This window comes from Anastrepha ludens, chromosome 2 (genome assembly GCF_028408465.1).
Source record: "Anastrepha ludens isolate Willacy chromosome 2, idAnaLude1.1, whole genome shotgun sequence".
Lineage (NCBI taxonomy): Eukaryota > Metazoa > Arthropoda > Insecta > Diptera > Tephritidae > Anastrepha > Anastrepha ludens.
The window spans coordinates 166,364,148-166,383,641 of NC_071498.1; the positions used below are offsets into that span (position 1 = coordinate 166,364,148).

The window sequence follows — 19,494 nt, forward strand, 5'->3', positions numbered from 1 at the left end:
GTACCTCACCTTTTTCTAAAGACAACGCGACCTTGAGTTTTATGCGGCTCTAGAAAGGCACACACAGTTTACGAGAAGCTCTGCTGTGGCAGAAATAAACTGAGTTATTCACCATTGCCTGCTGGCATGAACTGAGTTAGATCAAATTTTCTTTTATTATTCATCTAAAATTTAAGAGATCGTTCACAATTATTTTGAGATTGAAATTATATATGGTAAGTCTCTCCATAATAATTCGGTGTAAGAAAAAAAGTCATCAAAAGGTTTTATTGTCAGACTGGAAATATAAAAGTCTTTTCACAGTTATCGGTAATTGCTGCATTTTTTGTGTTACCTACGCGTTGGGCCTTGATTTTGAAGTTAAATCAATAGTATGGAAGTTTAGCGTTTTTAGACATCTTTAGGCTTCCTTGCTCATGTATCTCATTCCAAGAGGTAGACCACCATTTGCCAAAAATTTTCTGAGAATTAAGGAAAACCAACAGAGGAGAACGAATCATCTTTCCCCAGGGCAGTGCAGGCTCCCATGTATCGGCTCACACAAGGAAGTTTTGAATACTCAAAAGATCTTATCAAGGTCGTCGTGGCTGGTATACGGAAATAATTTAAAATTAAACTTCGGTAGTTTTAATGATTCAAAAATATGAACTGACTGTTGACTGACAGTTGACTGTTTCCAGAAAAAAGAAAGTAACCAGTTGATGCATCAAAAAATGATCTAGTTGAATTCTTAGGTCGAAATCATTTCAAGAACTGTGCCTAGAAAATGAAATTTGGTGCAGTAAAAGCAACTAATATCCAACCTTGGATCTCTGATTCTACTTGGGGCATCATTCAGCGCAGAAATGAACTCAAAAGGCAACTCATCAATGATGATTCTCTCCAACTGCATACCAGCCTTGAGAGAGGCGGCGAAACAAGTAAAAAAAAATCGGCCAGAAGAAGATCTTCATTGAAGATTTTGGCTGCGTAGCAGAAGCGGCAGGAGGAGCAAACAAGTAAGGTGAATTTATTGTCAAACTTCGCGGGATTAAAATTTCCCTCTAGTTATTTTTTTCATGAGTTGACAGCACTGCTAATAACATCTGGGCCAACTTTCATGTGAATGTCATTATCAGTAATATATTTACGCTTGTGTTTACCAAACGACCAAGAGTGCATTTTTCGACTTTTACAATGTCTGATTTGATTGAGCAGAGAAGTGAAATCAAATTTTGTTTGCGGAATGAAATTTCGGCTGCGGAAACGCTTAGCATGTTGCAGAAGGCATTTGGTGATTCGACCATGCCGCAGAAAAATGTTTATAAGTGGTGCAAAGACTTCAAAGAGCGCTCCGGACGACCATCGACGTCAACAGATGACCAACACGTCAATAAAGTGAAGGAGTTAGTGCTCAAAAATCGTCGGTTGACTGTTAAAGACCTTCCTGATATGATCGGAATATCAGAAGGATCTGTGAAAACCATTTTGAAAGACCATTTGTGCCTACGAAAAGTCAAATTACGTTTGGTACCGAAAACTCTCAATTTCTTGGAAAAAACTCGTCGCGTTGATGTGTGTGAAACAATGCTTTCAGACTATCAGGACAAGCTCAAATGCATCATTACGGGAGATGAGGCGTGGATTTATGCTTACGACCCTGAATCAACCGACCAATCAAGCGAATATCGTGCTAAAGGCGAGGCCACACCGAAAAGAGCACGTCAAAGTCGTTCAAAAATAAAGGACATGATGACAGTTTTTTTCGATTTTCGTGGTGTGGTGCACCATGAATTCCTTCCACCTGGCCAAGCTGTTAATAAGGAATATTATTTGAGCGTTATGCGTCGTTTACGTGAAGCAATTCGTCTAAAAAGACCAGAATTATGGGCCAACAACTCTTGGTTTTTGCATCACGATAATGCACCGTCTCACACTGCACTCGTTCTTCGAGAGGGGATTATTTTGAAGGGGATGAAATTGATTTTCAAGAATAAATAAAGATTTTTCATTTTACAATCAAATTCCCTTTACTTTTTGCCCACAGTAGTACGAGACAGCTGTTGGTCGCTTAACCAACTAGCAAAGTAGTAGTAATCAGCCTATCAAAGATCTGAATGGTGCTTTACAGACTTTCAATGATGACCAGAATCATATATAGAAAGAACACTTTGAGCGACAATAAGCAACGTTGCTCTCAGCAGTGAATCTTGCTTTAAAGTGGGCAGCACAACAACTAGCAGCAAAATATCAACATACTGCCCTAGTCTGGCGGCAAATAATAAGCTGAAGCTCGCACGAAGATGGCAAACAGCCAGAACTACTAATCGCTGACCCACAATTTTTAGCTGAAATTCTTCATCGCCAATTCACCGCCACCTGTGATAATGAAAAGCTTTGTCAGTCCTGGACAAAAGGCATCATCATGAAGCTGCCCAAGAAAGCCGATTTGCGTGACTACGGCAACTGGCGAGAAAGAACTCTGCTCAGCGCCATATACACAGACAGACTCCAAAGTATCAAACGCTCTTTATGAGCCGAGCAAGCAGAACAATCAGTTGAGTGGGGCTCCCCGCTTTACATGCTGTTCGTTGGCTTTAACAAGGCATTTGATACAATCAAACGAGTCACAATATGCCTGCGTTCAGTATAAAGGGAGTTTCCACTAAGGTAATCCGCCTCATCAGAGCCCTTTATGAGAACTCCGAACTAGCAATACTTCACAAAGGCAATATCAACGACGTATTCATTACCAATGCAGGCGAAAGGTAATGTTGTCTCCTGTCGCCACTTCCCTTCGCGATCGTCTTAAACCACGTCATGAGCCAATTTACCCTGCTCCAAAGAGGATTCTTATGGAGATTCGCTAGATATCTTCAGGACCTAGACCTTCCCGATAGCATCTGCCTCCTCTCTCAAAAAACTCACAACTAGGCTAAACAAAGAAAGGACGGCGTTCGGGCGAATGCAGAGGGGCTCTAACCAGCGAATATTCAGCGAAGTGTGTGAAGTGAGTTCTGAAGCAAGTGAAACAAGGCTGGTCTCTTACACCAGTACGCAGAAGCTACAATCTTTCGTCAATGCCTTTGCATCATCTGTAGAATATTCTGGACGAATACTCTCAGCAAGACGCGTTGTGGAGACTAACGATTGAGGAATCCATTCTATGGCAAATTAAATGCAGAAAGTGGCGATGGTTAGGCCACACGCTTAAAAACCCACCAGATAGCATCACGAGATTGGCACTGGACTGGAACTCGCAAGGGATCAGAGGTTGCGGTCGGGTAAAGATTAGTTGGAGAAGGAAGGCGGAAAAATAACAGTCCCTAATCGGGCTCGATGGAAAAGTCTTGTCGAGGTCTTATGCTCCCAAGTGGGGTGAACAAGGGAAACATCATGGGAAATATCGTGCAGTTTATATCATGATTTTGTTTGGTTTAGTGAAAGAAACTGCGCAATGGTAAAAATCGATTTTCTCGATAATTTGACGTGATGCGGACCTATGGTAGATACTGAACAACTCAGTGCGCTTGCCCCTCACCGACAGAATTTACTAGAACGCTGATAAGTTTTTCTACTACAAAACTGTATAGCAAAATAAATTGAGTTCTGTTCATACTATGCCAGTTTTGAAGCGATTTGTACAAGGTTGCGCAAAATTAATCACCCAATTCTGTGTTTGAGTAACTTTTTTACTGAATAAAAAAAATGATTTTGGGTGATGGAAATCTTAATCTTAAGCGCTCCATAGCTTGTCTGTTTCTATATGGCAGGTGCCTTTGCAAAAATTATAAATCTTCTGATGGGGCAATAAATTTTACCGCCACCGTGTGCATGAACCACCCGGTATGCTTTTGCATAGTTTCGCTGCTTTTTCTATTATACTAACCTACATAATTTATATGTGGACTTGATCGCTTTAATTAGGTTCGAAAATACATAATTCGATTTTGTTGTCTAGGTTATGTCATTTGGTTGCAAATAAACAAATTGTATTTTACTCCAAAGTGATTTAATTTAGAGCTCAATGAATTACACTACACGGAAGCGGTATGAGAAGATATGAACGAGGGAAAGTATGAAGCGCACAAATTCGCACAGCTGTATGGAACACAACCGTTGAAGCCATCTATTTGGCATAAAAAAGAAAAAAAAAATTAATACATTTTTATGCGCATAATTAAAAAGTGTTAAATCTGTGGCATAAGTGGTGACAGTGAGGCAAAAGTATGCCATCACGTGGTGCACAGTGATGCGGATTCTCATTTAGAAAAGTGGGCGACATAAATTTGAGTAAAATTAAATGGAGCAAGAAAAATAAAAAAACCAACACAAAAAAACTAAAAATACCAAAAAAATTAAAAAAAAATGTAAACTTTTTATCAGAATTTTTATTAAAATATAATTTAAATATATTTTGTGTATTGAGATTTAATGGACCCTCAGACTTTGAAGTTTAAGCAGGTTGGAGTTTTCCAACAAAGAACGAACTTTCAGGTAATCTTAATAACAACCATATAGTAAACCCGGAGGATGGTTCCATATGTAGAAGTCCACGCAAGTGGGGAAAGTTACTGATCGCCATTCTTCTACATATGGTTCAAGCAGCTCACAACATCCGGGATTAGCCCAAGTATCCTCTGGATATCTTCCGAACATTCGTTCAAGAGCGAACCAACGTGAGAATGGAAGCATCCCAGGATAGCTGGTTGTGCGCTGGGTTTGGGACCCGCCACATAAAAATCCTCCTAATGAAAACACAAACAAAGCCATGGATGACAACTTACAACTCCCTTAACGAGGGTGGTGCCGCTGCCCGGCTGGTTGATGTTCTTGTCAGAGTAAAGGCTGACATCACTGCCATTCAAATTCGGTGTCTGATTTATTGTGAGAGAGAGAATTCGTCCCAATACTGTCGTTTATTCTAGTGGACGAGCGTATCGCACTCAAAGCGTGATTTATAATTGGACGATGCCACCAAAGATTCCTTCTATGAGCGCTTGGGGCGCTCTTATGAGCGCTGTCCCCGCCACGACATAAAAATCGTGCTTGGCGACTTCAACGCCAGGGTGGGCAAGGAGGGAATTTTTGGTCCCACAGTCGGAGAATTCAGCCTACACAACGAAACATTTGGTAACGGACAGAGGCTGATCGACTTCGCCGGGACCCGAAACATGGTAGTCAGCAGCACCAGATTCCAGCATAAAAAGATATACCAAGCTACCTGGCTGTTTCCTCATCGAAAAACACGAAGCCAGATCGATCATATTGTGGCAGTTGGAAGACACGCTTCTAGTGTATTAGATGTACGTACGATCCGAGGACCCAACATCGACTCGGATCATTACCTTGTTGCAGCCAAACTACGCACACGCCTCTGTGCAGCGAAAAGCGTACATCTAACTACACAAAGAATGTTCAACATCGAAAAGTTGCAATCACAACAGACAGCCAGAAGATTCGCCACTCGACTCTCACTCCTGCTCCCAACAAATCGGCATGCACGAACAATGGAGCAACAGTTCTTGTTATGTACTACCGCCGAAGAAGAAATCGGATTCCGGCGAGCCCGGAAAAACAATTGGTACGACGAGGAATGTCATGCTGCCGCAGAAAGAAAGGATGCCGCCTATAGAGCCACGCTGCGATCGGACGCAACGCGAGCCATGTGGGATCGCTACAGAGAGCTAAGAAGGGAAGGAGACATATTATCCGACAGAACAAACGAGAGGCCGAAATACGTGAGTGCGAAGAGCTTGAGATGCTGGCCAATAGGAACAACGCCCGAAAATTCTACCAGAAAGTTCAGCGGCTTAAAGAAGGTTTCAAGACCGGGGCGTTTTCCTGTAAGAACAAAGACGGCGATCTGGTGACTTACATTCAGAGCATACTTAAATTATGAAGGGAAAACTGCTCCAACCTTTTAAATATATTAGTATCAGCTGTGCATGTCACAGAGAATGTGAAAATGCGTTCCGCTACCCGACGAGGTGAGAATAGCAATAACGCGGCTAAAGAACAGCACAGCCGCGGGCGCCAGCGGACTGCCGGCTGAGCTATTCAAACATGGCGGCAAAATATGGTCGGATGAGAACATGTCTGCCTATTGGAACTTCAGTGTGCTCGGCCCAATCCTTAAGAAGGGCGATCCTGCAATCTGTGCCAATTATCGCGGCCACACTATACAAAACAGGAATATTATTGGAACGAATGTTGTTTATTATAATATGGTAGATAATTGCAAGGCATTAATTTTTTGAATAAGATATCCGGTATATATATGCCGAGGTATATGTCCAATTTTTCGATAAATCTGAATAATAAATCTAAATGAGCCCAATCAGCAAAAATGCAACGCAAACGATGGTCATTTGGTTTCAGTTCTTGCGGGAGCTGTATTTTATAGGCACGTAAGCTAAGATCACACAAGATCGGCGGCCACCGTAGCCGAATGGGTTGGTGCGTGACTACCTTTCGGAATTTACAGAGAGAACGTAGGTTCGAATCTCGGTGAAACACCAAAATTAAGAAAAAGTTTTTTCTAATAGCGGTCGCCCCTCGGAAGGCAATGGCAAACCTCCGAGTGTATTTCTGCCATGAAAAAGCTCCTTATAAAAATATCTGCTGCTCGGAGTCGGCTTGAAACTGTAGGTTCCTCCATTTGTGGAACAACATCAAGACACACACCACAAATAGGAGGAGGAGCTCGGCTAAATACCGAAAAAGGTGTAGGCGCCAATTATATATATATATATTGTATATAAGCTAAGATCTTTACTTAAAATTTTCCGACTAGTTGAAGGGCAAATGTCAACTTTTTTAGATTGAAGACGAATCGACATTTCGACGACTTTTTCAACACTTTCTCCTGTGAGCTTCGCGAACAGAGTTTTTTTCAAAGAAAATTTCCCTAATTTGGCATTAAACAATTCATGATGACTTGCCAAACCTTACTGAACAGAAATGTTAACACAGTTTGCCCTTCTCAGCTGTCAAACCATAGTTATCGATAACGATACTTCTCATGTAGCTAACACCCTTTACATATGTATGAAAAATTAGAGTATGAATTGAGAAAAGAGCTACGAAAGCATCATTTGATTCTAAGGTTGAATATTTTGAATGAATATTTTCACGTTTACGGTATGCCTTGCTATGAACATGCGACGAAATTTTATTCAATCGACTTCCATGACTGGCTTTACTGTGCCGCTTTTGTCGAACCAATTTTTCATTACATACATTTTCGTTAGCTGCGGCACTTTTCTCATTAATGCCAACTTCAATTTCATATTTCAACTCTTGTATCGGCGCTGGATGGTTGGTTTAAACTTAACAGCGCCCATCAAAAGGAGTCGAGTGGAGACAAATCGCAGCTTTGGGCAGCCAAATAATAGTAGGGGTATTTGTTATTCGATTTTCGAAGGCCGTATGCAAGGTATCGAACCTAAGATTGGCTGTGTGGGGCATAGCGCCAACCTATTAGAATTAACCCTTAATTAACTCTCGGCTGATTCCTCTGGCAGTGAAATTCGTTCTGACTCTACCGTCATCTCACATCGTTAGTTTAAATTATAAGGAAGATAAGACTTCATCGCTAATGGCCCCTAATGCCTTTGAATGAAAACGTGCCTCTTTTACTATACCTACTTATGCGTATCTTATCGCTCAGGACGACAGACCTCGCGAGCCTTGCAGCTACGAACTAATTTGGAGGGCTATATGCCGACACGGGGACGAAACGGTAAAACGGCTTGGGCGGCTATATGCCGACACTTGCCCCAAAGGGTTAAAAGTCATCTACGTTGTTCTCTTCAATTTGAGTAAATAAAAAAATTAAGCGTATTACCGCTGACCTTCGACTATGAAGGAGATTCTTTGCTTATGAATGAAAAAAAAACGATGGTCCAATAACGTCGCTTTACCAAAATCTACCCCAAAAAGTCATTCGATATTGATGCATTGGCATCTCCATCACCTCCGTTGCTAGGCCATTTGCTTATTGAATCGGAGATTTTCTTATTTGGACCATAGATCCCCGCCCCGACTATATTATCATTTTTCAATCGTCTGTGAATCATTCGAGACTTCTGTGATCCACCCAAAGTCCCCCCAGTTCCCATTCATTGCGATCTGAAATTATGATTTCAAACCTTCGGTTAAAACACATTTTAGAATCAAATGAGCAGTTAATGAGCAAATTACGTTCTGATTCAGTAACTCTGTTATGATGCTTGCAGGGTGCGGCACTCGAAGTGTAACCAATTAAAAAGGCCATAAATTTAGTTTGGAAAATTACTTTTATTCAATACAAAGTAAAAAATGTGTGAAACTAATACAAAATTAATAATCAATTTGCTTTCGCTCGAAATGACCACCTTTTGTCTTGACTATGACCTTGAGACGGTCCAGAAAGGAATCGCAAGCTGCCCGAATGTGACTTGCAGGTATTTTGGCCCACTTGCGGGCAATGGCTTTTTTTCGGCGCCTCACGACTGGCGAATCTCTTAGTTCGGATTTCGCTCTCCACAATGGCCCAAAGAGAATAATCCATCGGATTCGCATCTGGTGAATTTGAGAGCCATTATGTGGACATTATGAAGTTCGGAACGTTGTATTTTAACCATTCTTGGTTCACTCGAGCTTTGTGAGATGGTGCCGAATCCTGTGGGAACGTCCATGGCCTGCCACCGAAATGTTTGTCTGCCCACGGTTTCAAAGTAATTTCCAAAATGCTCGTAAATAATATGTAGTAAAAATTTCAACCTGCCTCAAAACATTTTTTGTAATTATACAAATTTTTTTTAAATTCAAGGGTTGGTTTATCCTCGCCACTCCTAAGCCAGGTCTGCGTTTCTGTATTAGCTAACATGAAAAAAGTATTCTAGATGATTTTCATTGTGCCTCAAATATCTGCTAAAAATGCTTACCAGCTCTTAGACTATTAATTTGTTTGTTAAAGGAACAATGATTGCCTTGCTATGATTAATAGATAATCTTTCAGCACGACACCAGTCCGATGTGAGGATCAGCGCTTGGTTCCAGATGTTGGAAATTGTATCTCCGAATTATATCTCCAACTGAATGAATAATAAACATTTCTATCTTAAATTTGCGGTTTATTTAACCACTAACTAGTGATGAGAAAAAATGCTACGCGAATAGTGACGTGGAGTTTGTCAGGGTCCCTTAAGAACGGGTTTTGGTTTTATTAAAATTTTGTAAGATAAATAAATTGGTGGTAAAATAAATAAATTGATGGCATGTTTATTAATAATTTGAACTATTTAAAAAAAAAAAACAAATGCATACAAATATTTACAGTGAGTCACAAAAGATTAGGTACAATGCTATTTATTACAATATCTTGCAATATTTCTCGTGCACAATTTTTTTCGTTCATTTTGTATATTAACAGCCAGCTAAGTCGAAGTTTCAAGCGTTGTTCAAAATTCAGAAAAAATAAATAAATATTTTTCAGAATTTCGAACTTTTTACCTAGAATTTAAAAATATTTTTCCTCGTGTGCAATTCTAATGTTCATATTGCTTCAGGGTTATGTACAGTTAGAAGGCCGAAAAAAGCGAATTTTCCAGAATTTTCTCCAACTTTTAACTTTTAAATTTATTGATCTTGAAAATTTGTACACATATTACGTTATATTTTAACTGTATTTTAAGACTTAGTATTAGTAAAAATATTTATTTGGAAAGGAGCTACAGCTGATCTCCGGGAGCTCCTCTCAAAACAGACGTTGTGCGTTGACCACTATATCTCTGAACTGGGTCCTCTGAAATTAAAAAATCAAACAGATTTCGTTTAAGTAATGTTAAATCTAATAATAAATCGAAGGAATAAGCAAAATGAATTTTTTTGACAAAATGGCGGTTTCTCAAAAAAATCGATTTTTGGCTAACATTTCGGCCTTAAATTGTTTATAAAAACCAAAAATATTTATCGGTGAAAAAAAATCTGCGATTAATTACTAGAAAGTATATTTAAGAAAATTTTTGAAAATTCTAACTGTAAATAACCCCTTAATGATTGCATAAATAAATTGGTGTTATGTTCAGTTACTTAAAAAATATTTGACACAATGTTATTTTCTTACAATATTTATAGTACTTTTCATGCTAAATTTTTTTTCGTTGCCTTTTTTATGAAAATATAGTTTTTAGTTTATCAACAGCCGCAGAAGTCGAAGTTTCAATCTTTGTCTGAAAGTAAAAAAAAGTTACAAAAAAAAAATGTAAAATTTTCATCAGAATTTCGAACTTTTTAACTGGAATTGAAAAATGTTTCTCTCAAATGCAATTCTACGGCTAATTTAATTCAAATTTATTAAAGTGCAAGTTTGAAATTACTGGAGATTTTCGTTGATTTTTTCTAATTTTTCTGCCAATGGTCACTGCATTATCTTCCCTTCAAGCGGTCAAGCGGTCAGAAACTTGCACTTCGTTAGCTGGAATTAAAATAGCATAGCAGAAAAAAGTGAAAGTTTGAAATTATGTCTGAACATTTGATGAATTATTTTTTTTTTTGTTTTGTATAAAGTTAAAGTTTGTAGTATAATAGCTTTTAAACACAATAACCAGACCTGGCAAACTTTGGCCCGCCTAAAAAACTCACTGTGCCAAAACTTGTTTGACCGACTGTAATACTTTGTTTCATTTTTGTTCAAAATAAATTGAGTTATTGGTAAGCATGCAATCAATTTATTTGTTTAATCAATTTTAATAAAAATTAAAACAATCCTAGAGGGAGTTTTAAACACCTCATGTCGCTCTTAGTGTAACAGTTTTTGACGTGACTGGTCATAGGTTAAATAAACTGTAGGCGTAACAGAGGCAAGGCGAGTTTATTATAGGTGATGGCATATACGAGGCATGTTTTTAAAGTAAGTACCGTTTTGAAATAAAAAAAACAACAAGTAAATTTTTTCCAAAAATAATTTATTCACTTGAAAGGCCATACTTTACTCTACTTTTCTACATAATACCTATTACTATTGAGGCATTTATCGTATCTTGGGACCAGCTTTTGTATGCCATCGTCAAAGAAGATTGCCGCATGATTAGACAACCACTGCTTCACATTTTTGGCACCCAGCGTCATCACAATATCCGATAATTTAAACGTTCGGACACAATTTCGTAAAGAACACTTTTTGAGACAGCAGGAAACTTTTCAGCTAAGGACAAAATCATGAATCGTGTGTTTTCTTTCATTTTACAGTCCACTTTTTGAATCAGTTCGTCGGTAATGACCGAAGTTCTCCCACTTCGTTCCTCATTATGAATGTTTGTGCGGACGTCTTTAAAGGTCCTAACCCATTTCCGCACCATTTCATCACTCATAATGTTTTCAATTACACTTCACTGATTTGTTGATGAATGTCAACTGACGTGAAACCGTAAGCACAGAGAAACCGTATTGCAGCACGCAACTCACAGTCGGCGGGATTCTCAATAGGTGGAGGCATTTAAAAATCACGTACACAGATGTAGACTCGATCGGATGGTTCCGTAATGACGTCTGTAGCTTCCCAACAGATGTAGCTACAGTGGCTCACAGCTATTTCGTGTGCCCATTAATCAAAATAAAAAAGTTTAATATTTTTGTATAAACTTTATTTAGAAAAAAAACTTAAACGTACATTCAAAGATAAATTATTTCTTGTTACAAACATACATAAATAAACTTAAATTATTTCTTCTTAAGTAATATATTTACAGCAAAATCAAAATTATAAGTAAATCCACGTCACACCTTATTTCGTGTGCTTAACCAAACTAGAAAAAACATGATTTTTTTTTTTTAATTTATTAAGTTTTTACTAATCTAATATTTTGTAGAGGTAGCCTTTTTGTTTTAATACAGCTTTTAACCGGGATTGCATGGAGCTAACAAGTTTTCCAGTGTATTCAGGAGATATTTTCTCCCACTCCACTTGCAATGCTGTTTTTAGATCTTGTTTGTTGCTTATGTTATGTTTTCTAATTTTTTGATCCAGAATATTCCATAAATTATCAATTACAATGAGAACAGGTGATTGTGCTGGCGTTTTTACCACATGACGGCAATTCCATATAAGCCACCGTTGCACTAATTCCGACTTATGCTTCGGATCATTGCCCTGATAGAACCTGAACCTGTCCCGAATGCCTAATTTTTCAGCACTTTGTAGTAAATTATTTTTTAATAAATTCAAATAAACTGTTTCATCCATAATTTCGTCGATAAAAACCAAGTTTCCGACACCAGCTGTTGACATGCAGCCCCAAACCATTACATGGCCCCCACCGTGTTTTACTGTACCACGCAGATTCTTCGGGTCCAGCTCCGCGTTGGGCTTACGCCAAACGAAAGACTTTCCATCGGAACCAAAGAGGTTCAATTTGCTTTCGTCGGCGAAAATAACGTTATTCCAAAATGTTTGGTCTTTATTAACATGGTTTTCGGCAAACTCCACCCTTAATCTTCTGTTACGCTCATTAACAAACGGTTTGTTTCGAGCTGTACGACCATGGAAATCAGCTTTGCGCAGAATTCTTCTTATTGTTTCAGGATTACATGACTTACCAAGTACTTTTTCAACCTCTTTTGTCAAAGCTGGCGCACTAATTCGTGGGTCTTTTTTAATTTTTCTTAATATCCACCTTTCATCAGCTTCTGTAAAAATTTTGTTTGGAGCTTGGCGGCCTTTGTCAACCACTCTTTTTTCACGAGAAAAGCGTTGAATAATGTACTGTACTGTGGAAGTACTCAAATTTACAATTTGAGCAATTTTTATCTTCGACTTTCCATTTTTGTAATGCGTAATCACTAGTTCGCGCCTTTCAATCGACGTACGACGACCCATCACGGTATTTTTAAATTAAGCTGGACAACCGACTACTTTCAATGTGTAAACTAAATAAGGATATAATCTAATATACTATGCAAAACAAATTTCTTATAATTGCTAACCGGTTTACTGGCGCCGATAACGGTAAAAGTGAACACACGAAATAAGCTGTGACGTCAATTTACCTAGTATTCTGTTTTTGTTGTAAATATTCTACTAAAGAAGAAAAAATTTGAATGTATTTATACATGTTTGTAATTAGAAATAATTTATCTTTGATTGTGCATTTAAATTTTTTTTAAAATAAATCAAATAAAAATAATTTTACAATTCTTTAGTTTAACATACAGCCACACGAAATAAGCTGTGAGCCACTGTACATGCGCTAAAGGGCAACCGCAGCGCTGCGGCGACGTAAATTAAAAACGGTACTTACTTTAAAAATACGCCTCGTAAGTAAAGAATACGTGTATTTTGTTTTTGCTTTTTTAATACCAAAATCAGCATGCTTTCCTCCACTTAACTCTTTTTGAAGCCCATGGTGAAAAGAATTTTAGAGGTGTGCTACCTAGCAGACCGTTATTCGGATATGCCGACGTCATTCGTTTTGTATTTCACTAAGTTAAAGCTAAATTTTGTGAAACACAAAACGAATGACGTAGAATCTAAAGTTCCCCTCAAATACAATTTTTTCACCATACCTAACGAGCAAACATGGTATCTATCCAAGAATGATAGAAACAAGATTGCGCCCATCAGAGCGTACGTGACGTCACGTTTGCTGAGTTGTGCAGTATTGCCAACCATTTGCTCTTCGCAATAAATTTAGTGCTTTTTTATACCGAAAATGCGAAAATTTTGAAGTTTCGTGTTTGTTTCTTTTTGCGTTTAATTTAAAGCTACCGAAACTGTAAGTTAAAAAAACTGTATTACTAAAGAAAGAATGTTATAAAAGGTCACTCTGAGAAGATTTTAGTGCTAATGAAAATTAGTTAATTCTTATAAAATTTAGTATTTTGAAAAAATGGGGGGAAAAATCTTAAATATTTTGCAAATCATATTAAATTGTTCAACCAAGTCGTGGATCTACACATTTTATAGTGTCTAATATTGTTGCACAGCCGCTGATAAGATTGAACAATGTGTGAATGGATCGGTGCTCAGTTACTATTCCTATAGACATTTTAAAGCATTTAACTTTAATTTAATTAAATATTATAAACATATGTATGCAAATACACTTATGCGTGCACATATTTGTGATCACAAACAAGCCGTTTTTGTAGGCTTAAGAATTGCATCTATGGAACAGTGATCAGCTTATGCAGTTATTTATATGATTAAAGATATAGATATTATTGTTTGTTATCAAAAATATATATGCATATTGAGAAATTTCGTCTCTTTGTTTAACACTTCGTGGCCCTGAAAAGGTTATGCAAAAATATTAAATACCCCTCTCCCAACTCTTCTTAAGATTGAAAACCTTTTTACACATTTTAAAAAGCCTTTGAATTTATTGAATGAAAAGAGTACCTTATCTAGTTACATAACTTCAAATACAGCAAAAAAGTCGTTCCCTTAATAAAAGAGTCTGGCTTAACAAAAAAACCTCATAAATTAAATTGTACATAAGCATAACACATTTATTTAAAAAAACGCACATTTTAAAGACAATTTGTCACGCATACAAAGTTCTTTAAGTGATTCAATAAAAATTTGTTGGGTTATTTTCTTTGAATGGGCATTTTAATGCGTTTTTATATCCAAAGCTAGGCAACACTGCAGTAGCGGGAGAGAGATTTGACTGCCGAAAGCAGAAGAACACCAACAACACCTGCACTCGCGGGCAATGCCACCAGATGTTAAAAAAAAGTAAAGCTAAATAAAACTGAGTGAATTATTTAAGTAATTATTAAAAAATGTATATTTTACAAAATTATAAACATGACATTTTAATTATATTAGAACAGCTAGAAAAATGTCATGAAGAAAGAACTAAAACTCCGAGACAAAAAATAATAAAAATAACAAAAAAAGAATGCTAAATCAAGTTACGAAAATGGTAATCTGGCCATACTGGAGCTAAAATCACGTAACTAGTTGTCAAATTCGCTGAGCGCAAAGTAGCGGGACCACGATAGGCGCCATCTCATTATTCTGTCCATCATGGTATCTATCATCCTTATTTGAAGCCCAATACACTTTCATGTTTTCTTTTTGTATAATATTTCTCCTTCGATATTATTTAAATCGTCAACTATACATTCTCAATGCCCTCAAATGGCAAAGAAAGCATAAAAATCAGCTGGGCGGATGCCATCACCTGTAACAAACCCGCCTTGTAACAGAGCATATCCGTTCTTCACTCTACCTATGAGTATATTCCCCCTTCGCTGCCACAACTGTTACGCTCTCACACAATTCATTTCTGTAACTGTTCAACTCATTCAATTGCCAATTGTAAGCAAATGGAATACGAAGTTTCACGGGCATTAATTATTTTCTCTTAAAAGCGTAAAATACTGTATATTAGATTCTGCCTAGTGATCGGGTATTGAGTTAAACAAAAATGTAAGATTTAAATTGTTAACCTATGAATTATAAAGAATTTGTAACCAAAAGTTTAATACATTTACAGATTTCAACGAACTTCCCACAACACACTTAAAGTACGGATTTTCATTTTGCACCCGACTTCACAGCAAATTTAAGATGCAAATGTTTTGAAAATTATTGATTCAGTTCAAAACAACACAACTCTTTCGTTACACTGTATTATTTAATTTGAAGGTATGAGAACTTTACAATAATTCACAGCCTCTTTTGAAACATAAAGTTTAACAGTTGAATTCAGGGCTTAGGGGTAGTCGAAAAAATGATGATTTTCAATAATTTTTTTTTCCTAGTCAATTGCTTTATTTTACAAAAATAAAAACAAAGCATTAATACATCCTGTTTCGACTTGACAAGCAAAATTAAAAAAAAAAATTTTTAATTTTAAAAGTTATTGCTATTTGTGTGGAGCCCGTTTCTCCAGAAGGCCCTTGCGGTGATCATCACAAGTCTTTGGAGATTCATCTAAAATCAATCCCACAAGAGAAATTAGTGTGCCTGATCGAAGCTTTTTTTCAAAATTTACAATATGGCGATCTCAGAAAATATTTTTCAGATTTTCAAGACAAAAACCCACAGTTAATTGTTTAAAAAAAAAATCGAAGTTTTTGAAAAAAAATCCTTCCTTCAGGCACGAGTTTTTTATGTTTTTCAAAAGCAGTATTAATTTTATTGAAATCTACCAAGCGGTTTTTAAGTTACAGTGATCACCAGATCAAAAAACATAGTTTTGAGAAGAACGCTTTTAAAGTTTTGTCCGAGCCCGAACCCGGGCGCTCTTTGTTCATTGTTGAATAACTGGAAAAGTATTTTTCGGATTCACTTCAAATTTTCACACAATATTTCTGAGATATTATAATATACTTTAAGAACATGTAAAAGAGAATCCAATTTTTTGAAAGTTCTGACTACCTCTAAAGTAGTCCCGGTACTCGTCCCGGTTTACCGCCCCCGGGATTAACAATTAGCGCTGCTACTGACATCTCTACGACCACGAAATGTCAACATGTGTTTAAACTGGGAGTGGAACTGCCTTCTCCATTGTGCGCGTACGATGGGAAAACTACAATTATTTTTTTGTGAAACGCCCAATTGTGGCCACAATGCCCGTTGTTTTATTATAATTTGATATGGGCATCTTTTCTGCTTATAAATATGGCTAATGGTCGTTTTGTGATGTTACTGAGGGCACAGCGCCGCAGTGCTGTGGTGTGGAGTGAAACATCTGAATGCAGCTGAAGTGAAAGAAAGCAAAAGTGATGAAGAAATGAATGGATATATGCAAATTAGAATTGTTTGAAAGCCATTCAATGCCGATTGTGCGTTTGCTGTGTGGAGTTTTTATCTCTTCACTTTGTTTGTGTGTCTTTTTAATAAAAAGCTGTTACGAAGACTATAAAATAACAATAATAATTTTGCTTTAAATTAACAACGAGTGACATATTCGTCCATTTCATAATTCCAGCAATGAAAATAGAGAAATAGAGAAAACTTGTTTACACCTTTGCCGTTAAACAGTTGGCTGCTGGTGTGCCCCTTACATGGGCGCTGCTGTGCGCACCCGTTTGGTGTGTAAGTTAGATAATCGGCCAGGTAATACGAGACAGACAGACGGTCGACCTTATGCTAAGCAGGATGCATTTTAATACGCATTGACCAGTTTGGGCCATTTGCTAATCTTTGTTATGTGATACTTTTTTTTGTTGTTGCTGTTACACGCAAAGGTCACACGGGCGCTTGCTATGCTGCGCAGATTGCGTATACTCACACGACACCACCAATAACGGATATGAAAAAGCTACAAATCGGTGACTTCATGCAAATGCGAATCAATTCAATTTGTTGAGAAGCATTTTGATTATTTGTTGACCATCTATAAAAGCGTTAACTGGTTCAGAGATTGGTATCATTCACACACTGGAACTTGTCAGAGAAAGTAAGGAAGATCGGCAGCACCACAAATTATTTGAACAAATCAAAGATGAAGTCAATTACTGTTGCATTGGTAGGTATCATAAAGTGAAATAAAAATTATGTGAATAATAATTTTCAATATTTCCTTAAAGTATTTCACCATACTGGCTTTAGTCAGCGCTCAACCTGGTTACAAATACCAACAACCACAATCGGTGCCATTGGCGCCCGCTGCGCCACCAGCTACGCACCATCACCAACACCATCATCACCATCAACTCGGTCCACAACCAACAGCTCCACTTGGTGGGCCCATTGCGCCACCACAACAGAACAACATCTACTCACCCGTGCAATCGCCTCCTTTACAATCATTCAACGCACCACCACTACCACCACTACCACAGCCGGCAGCAATTCCTTTGCAGCCACCACGAGTTGAGATTCCATTGCCACAGGCACCACCGGCAGCACCACAGCAACCCCAACAATCCTATTTCGCCCCTGCGCAAAACTCTGGAGGAAATTCATTTTCTCATAGCCATCAGCAACAGTTTGCCGAGCAACAGGGCGTATTGCAGCAGCAGCAGTCTCACTTTGGTGGCGCCGCTCAACTCTCACAACCACTGAGTTTCTCGTCGGGCGGTCAGGGTGGTTTCCAACCGAACTTCCAACAACCGAATATCCAATCATTCCAGCCACGCCCACAGACTGCCATCATCAGCAAAGATATTTACATTCACTCGGCTCCCGAAGACAATGAGGAGCTTGATTTGGGCTCACAGCTGGATAATGTACCTGTCCGCAAGAACTATCGCATTGTATTTATTAAAGCCCCAGCTCAAAATCTCAAATTGGCTTCTGCCGCTTTGAAACGTGCTCAGAATGCTAACGAAGAGAAGACCGTTATCTATGTGCTGTCGAAGAAGCCCGACTTGTCTGAGGTGCAACAGCAATTGCAACAGGCTCAAGGTCAACAGAAGTCGCACAAACCTGAGGTGTACTTCATTAAATATAAGACCCAGGAAGAGGCTCTACGCGCCCAGCAGGAAATTCAAGCTCAATACGATTCGTTAGGCGGCTCCACTCACATTTCCGATGAGGGTATTGCTCCGGTTACTTCCGTCTCTAGTGGTGCTGCGAATTTGAGTGGCAGTATTGGACAGCAACAGTCATCTTTCTTCCAGCAGAACTACCAATCGGCTGCCAATTATGAAGGGCCAGCCAACAAATACTTGCCGGCCAAGAAGAAGTAAATGCACTAAGGATTTCTCAAGTATTGAGCTAGTTTTTAAGGCGTTCCATGTTCTCTGACTATTTCATGCATTTTCTATCCAATCTTTGTATCTTTGTACAAAAACTTTCTTCTGAATCATGCGAATGTCACAAATCGTATCTTTTATGCGCCATTTACACACAAATAGTTTATATTAATTTATTGAAAGAAATAAACCAAATAAATTTTATAATTTTTTAAAAAGGTTTTTGAATAGAACTTTCATAAAGTGAAATCAAAAAAAAAATAGATTTCCCGGCCACAATCCTATCCTCAGTTTGTTTGCTCGACTACCTTAGAAAGGCTGCTCTTAAAAGGAGTTCAGTTGGTGACAACAAATATTTACTGTGGCACAATATTTATCTGGAATCCATTCTTTGGAATGCGGGCCATTCAAACACCCAGCGCTGAATGGACTTTGCTCCTAAAATAATCCTTCTTCTTCTTTCTTAGCATGACAGTCCTGGGTGGACCACTGCTTCCACAACTATCTTTCTTCAGATTTCTTGATTCGCTGGCAATCGCTACCAGTTTCGTATGTTCATCTCTTTGAGTTCGTCGATAACCGCATCTATCCACCTTTTCCTTGGCCTTCCCTTAGTTCGCTTCCTATACGGTTGCCTCTTGAAGGCTCGTTTTGGTGCTCTTTGCTTTGACCTTCTTTCTACGAGTCCAAGACAGCGTATTCGTTGGGCTTTAATGTATTTTATGATGTTTCGCCCCTTTATAAGGTGTTCAAGTAATAGATTGTATCGGACATGAAATGTGCCGCCTGCCAACTGGATTGGCCCATATATTTTTCTCAAAATTTTTCTCACGGATGTTGCTATTTGGTTCACGCCATTCATTTTAATCGTCCATA

General features: G+C 38.1%; 1 protein-coding gene across 3 annotated transcripts; it reads left to right on the forward strand.

Moving 5' to 3' along the window:
- Positions 1 to 15,294: 15,294 nt before the first annotated feature.
- On the forward strand, positions 15,295 to 19,165 carry LOC128855788 (YLP motif-containing protein 1). 3 transcript variants are annotated; one of them, XM_054090967.1, is made up of 4 exons: positions 15,295 to 15,400; positions 15,468 to 15,619; positions 17,167 to 17,447; positions 17,509 to 19,165. In XM_054090967.1, the coding sequence occupies exons 3-4, from the start codon at positions 17,424 to 17,426 to the stop codon at positions 18,610 to 18,612; spliced, it is 1,128 nt and encodes a 375-aa protein (XP_053946942.1). In that variant the 5' UTR covers positions 15,295 to 15,400; positions 15,468 to 15,619; positions 17,167 to 17,423; the 3' UTR covers positions 18,613 to 19,165. The 3 variants fall into 3 exon arrangements, with proteins under 3 accessions (XP_053946942.1, XP_053946941.1, XP_053946940.1); XM_054090966.1 differs by lacking the exons at positions 15,295 to 15,400; positions 15,468 to 15,619 and adding an exon at positions 16,406 to 17,035; XM_054090965.1 differs by lacking the exons at positions 15,295 to 15,400; positions 15,468 to 15,619 and having other exon boundaries at positions 16,406 to 17,447.
- The last annotated feature ends 329 nt before the right edge of the window (positions 19,166 to 19,494 follow it).

Bases quoted from the DNA above. Each gene is read 5' to 3' on its own strand.
- LOC128855788 (XM_054090967.1), top strand. From the start codon at position 17,424: ATGAAGTCAATTACTGTTGCATTG. The intron at 17,448-17,508 runs GTAGGTATCATA...ATTTCCTTAAAG, and splicing joins AGTCAATTACTGTTGCATTG to TATTTCACCATACTGGCTTT.